At 54.8% G+C, this 3,299-nt stretch overlaps 1 protein-coding gene across 1 annotated transcript; it reads right to left on the reverse strand.

Annotated features, from left to right (window-relative positions):
* Positions 1 to 2,446: 2,446 nt before the first annotated feature.
* LOC137633152 (S-antigen protein-like) lies at positions 2,447 to 3,077 on the reverse strand. Its single transcript, XM_068365310.1, has 2 exons — positions 2,963 to 3,077; positions 2,447 to 2,832 (listed from the first exon to the last, which is right to left on the reverse strand). The coding sequence occupies exons 1-2, from the start codon at positions 3,075 to 3,077 to the stop codon at positions 2,447 to 2,449; spliced, it is 501 nt and encodes a 166-aa protein (XP_068221411.1).
* Between the last annotated feature and the right edge of the window lie 222 nt (positions 3,078 to 3,299).

Genomic DNA, 3,299 nt, shown 5'->3' on the forward strand with positions numbered 1-3,299 from the left:
GCCGTGCTTTGCTGCTTCCTGGAGACGACCATCACGCGGCCGTGCTTTGCTGCTTCCTGGAGACGACCATCACGTGGCCGTGCTTTGCTGCTTCCTGGAGACGACCATCACGCGGCCGTGCTTTGCTGCTTCCTGGAGACGACCATCACTCGGCCGTGCTTTGCTGCTTCCTGGAGACGACCATCACGCGGCCGTGCTTTGCTGCTTCCTGGAGACGACCATCACGCGGCCGTGCTTTGCTGCTTCCTGGAGACGACCATCACGCGGCCGTGCTTTGCTGCTTCCTGGAGACGACCATCACGCGGCCGTGCTTTGCTGCTTCCTGGAGATGACCATCACACGGCCATACTTTGCTGTTTCCTGGAGACGACCCTCACGCAGCAGTGCTTTGCTGCTTCCTGTAGACGACCATCACACAGCCGTACTTTGCTGCTTCCTGGAGACACCGTCACACAACCGTGCTACTTCTGGAGACAACCATCGCACAGCCATGCTTTGCTGCTTCTTGGAGACAAACATCACGCAGCTGTGCTTTGCTACTTCCTGGAGACGACAGTCACACAGCTTTGTTGCGGCTTCCTGGGGAAGACCATCACACAGCCGTGCTTTGCTGCTCCCTGGAGACAACCATCACTTAGCAATGCTACTTCCTGGAGACAACCATCTCACAGCCATGCTTTGCTGCTTCTTGGAGACGACCATCACGCAGCTGTGCTTTGCTACTTCCTGGAGACAACCGTCACACAGCTTTGTTGCTGCTTGGAAACCACCATCACACATCCGTGTTCCTTCCTGGAGATGACTATCAAACAGCCCTGCTTTGCTGCTGCTTGGAGATAATCAACACACCGCCACACTACTTCCTGGAGACAAACATCACACAGAAGTGCTTTACTTCTTCCTGGAGATGATCATCACAGCCGTGCTGCTTCTTGGAGCCAACCAACACAAAGCAATGCTGCTTACTGGAGATGACCATCACACAGCCTTGCTGCTTCCTGTAGACGCCCGTCACACAGCCGTGTTGCTGCTTCCTGGAGACGACCGTCACACAGCCGTGTTGCTGCTTCCTGGAGACGACCGTCACACAGCCGTGTTGCTGCTTCCTGGAGAAGACCATCACACAGCCATGCTTCTTCCTGTAACCGAGTCACACAGACGTGCTTTGCTGCTTCTTGGAGACGACCATCACACAGCTATGCTTTACTGCTTCCTGTAGTCGACCGTCACACAGACGTGCTAGTTCTGGAGACAACCATCGCACAGCCGTGCTTTGCTGCTTCCTGGAGACAAACATCACACAGCCGTGCTACTCCTGTAGACGACAGTCATACAGCCGTGCTAGTTCTGGAGACAACCATCGCACAGCCGTGCTTTGCTGCTTCCTGGAGACAACCATCACACAGCCGTGCTTTGCTGCTTCTTGGAGACGACCATCACACAGCCGTGCTACTTCCTGTAACCGAGTCACACAGACGTGCTTTGCTGCTTCTTGGAGACGACCATCACACAGCCTTGCTACTTCCTGTAGACGACCATCACACGGCCGTGCTTTGCTGCTTCCTGGAGACGACCTTCCCACAGCCGTGTTGCTGCTTCCTGGAGAAGACCATCACACAGCCGTGCTTCTTCCTGTAACCGAGTCACACAGCCGTGCTACTTCCTGTAGCCGACCGTCACAGCCGTGCTTTGCTGCGTCTTGGAGACGACTCTCACACAGCCGTGCTACTTCCTGTAGTCGACCGTCACACAGACGTGCTACTTCTGGAGACAACCATCGTACAGCCGTGCTTTGCTGCTTCCTGGAGACAACCATCACACAGCCGTGCTAGTTCTGGAGACAACCATCGCACAGCCGTGCTTTGCTGCTGCTTTCAGACGACCATCACACAGCCGTGCTACTTCCTGTAGCCGACCGTCACAGCCGTGCTTTGCTGCGTCTTGGAGACGACTCTCACACAGCCGTGCTACTTCCTGTAGTCGACCGTCACACAGACGTGCTACTTCTGGAGACAACCATCGTACAGCCGTGCTTTGCTGCTTCCTGGAGACAACCATCACACAGCCGTGCTAGTTCTGGAGACAACCATCGCACAGCCGTGCTTTGCTGCTTCTTTCAGACGACCATCACACAGCCGTGCTACTTCCTGTAACCGAGTCACACAGACGTGCTTTGCTGCTTCTTGGAGACGACCATCACACAGCCGTGCTACTTCCTGTAGCCGACCGTCACAGCCGTGCTTTGCTGCGTCTTGGAGACAACCATCACACAGCCATGCTTTACTGCTTCCTGGAGACGACTATCACACAGCCGTGCTAGTTCTGGAGACAACCATCGCACAGCCATGCTTTACTGCTTCCTGGAGACGACTATCACACGGCCGTGCTTTGCTGCTTCCCGGACACAACCATCACACAGCCGTGCTTTGCTGCCCAGAGCCAACCATCACACGGCCGCGTTTTGCTGCTTCCTGGAGATGACTATCACACAGCCGTGCTTTGCTGCTTCCTGGAGACGACAGTCACACAGCCGTGCTACTTCCTGTAGCCGACAGTCACACAGCCGTGCTACTTCCTGTAGCCGACCGTCACACAGCCGTGCTACTTCCTGTAGCCGACCGTCACACAGCCGTGCTGCTTCCTGTAGACTACCATCACACAGCCGTGCTGCTTCCTGTAGACTACCATCACACAGCCGTGCTTCCTGGAGATGACCATCACACAGCCGTGCTGCTTCCTGTAGACGACCATCACACAGCCGTGCTGCTTCCTGGAGACGACCATCACACAGCCGTGCTGCTTCCTGGAGACTACCATCACACAGCCGTGCTGCTTCTTGGAGCCAACCAACACACAGCTATGCTGCTTACTAGAGATGACCATCTCACAGCCGTGCTGTGATGCTTCCTGAAGACGACTGTCACCCACCATGCCTTGCTGCTTCAAGGAAATCAACCGTTACACAGCCCTGCTTTGCTGCCTTGCAGATGACCATCGCAGCCGGCGTATTCTACTTCCTGAAAACGACCATCACACAGCGCTGCGTTCTGTGGATTATTATAACAAAACTGTGCCATGCTGCTTCCTGGCGACGAGCAACATCCATGCTGCTATCTGCAGACAACCATCACACACCCGTGCTGAGCTGCTTCCTGCAGACGACCATCAGAAAACCAGGCGAAGTAAAATGAATGGGTACTTCGGCTTGTGCTTCGTAATTTTACTACAATTAGCCGCATCAAATGAGCCACAGCAAAGGAAGTTACCAATCAGCAGATATGGGTAGAGGATGTATACAA

Source organism: Palaemon carinicauda, chromosome 42 (genome assembly GCF_036898095.1).
Source record: "Palaemon carinicauda isolate YSFRI2023 chromosome 42, ASM3689809v2, whole genome shotgun sequence".
NCBI lineage: Eukaryota > Metazoa > Arthropoda > Malacostraca > Decapoda > Palaemonidae > Palaemon > Palaemon carinicauda.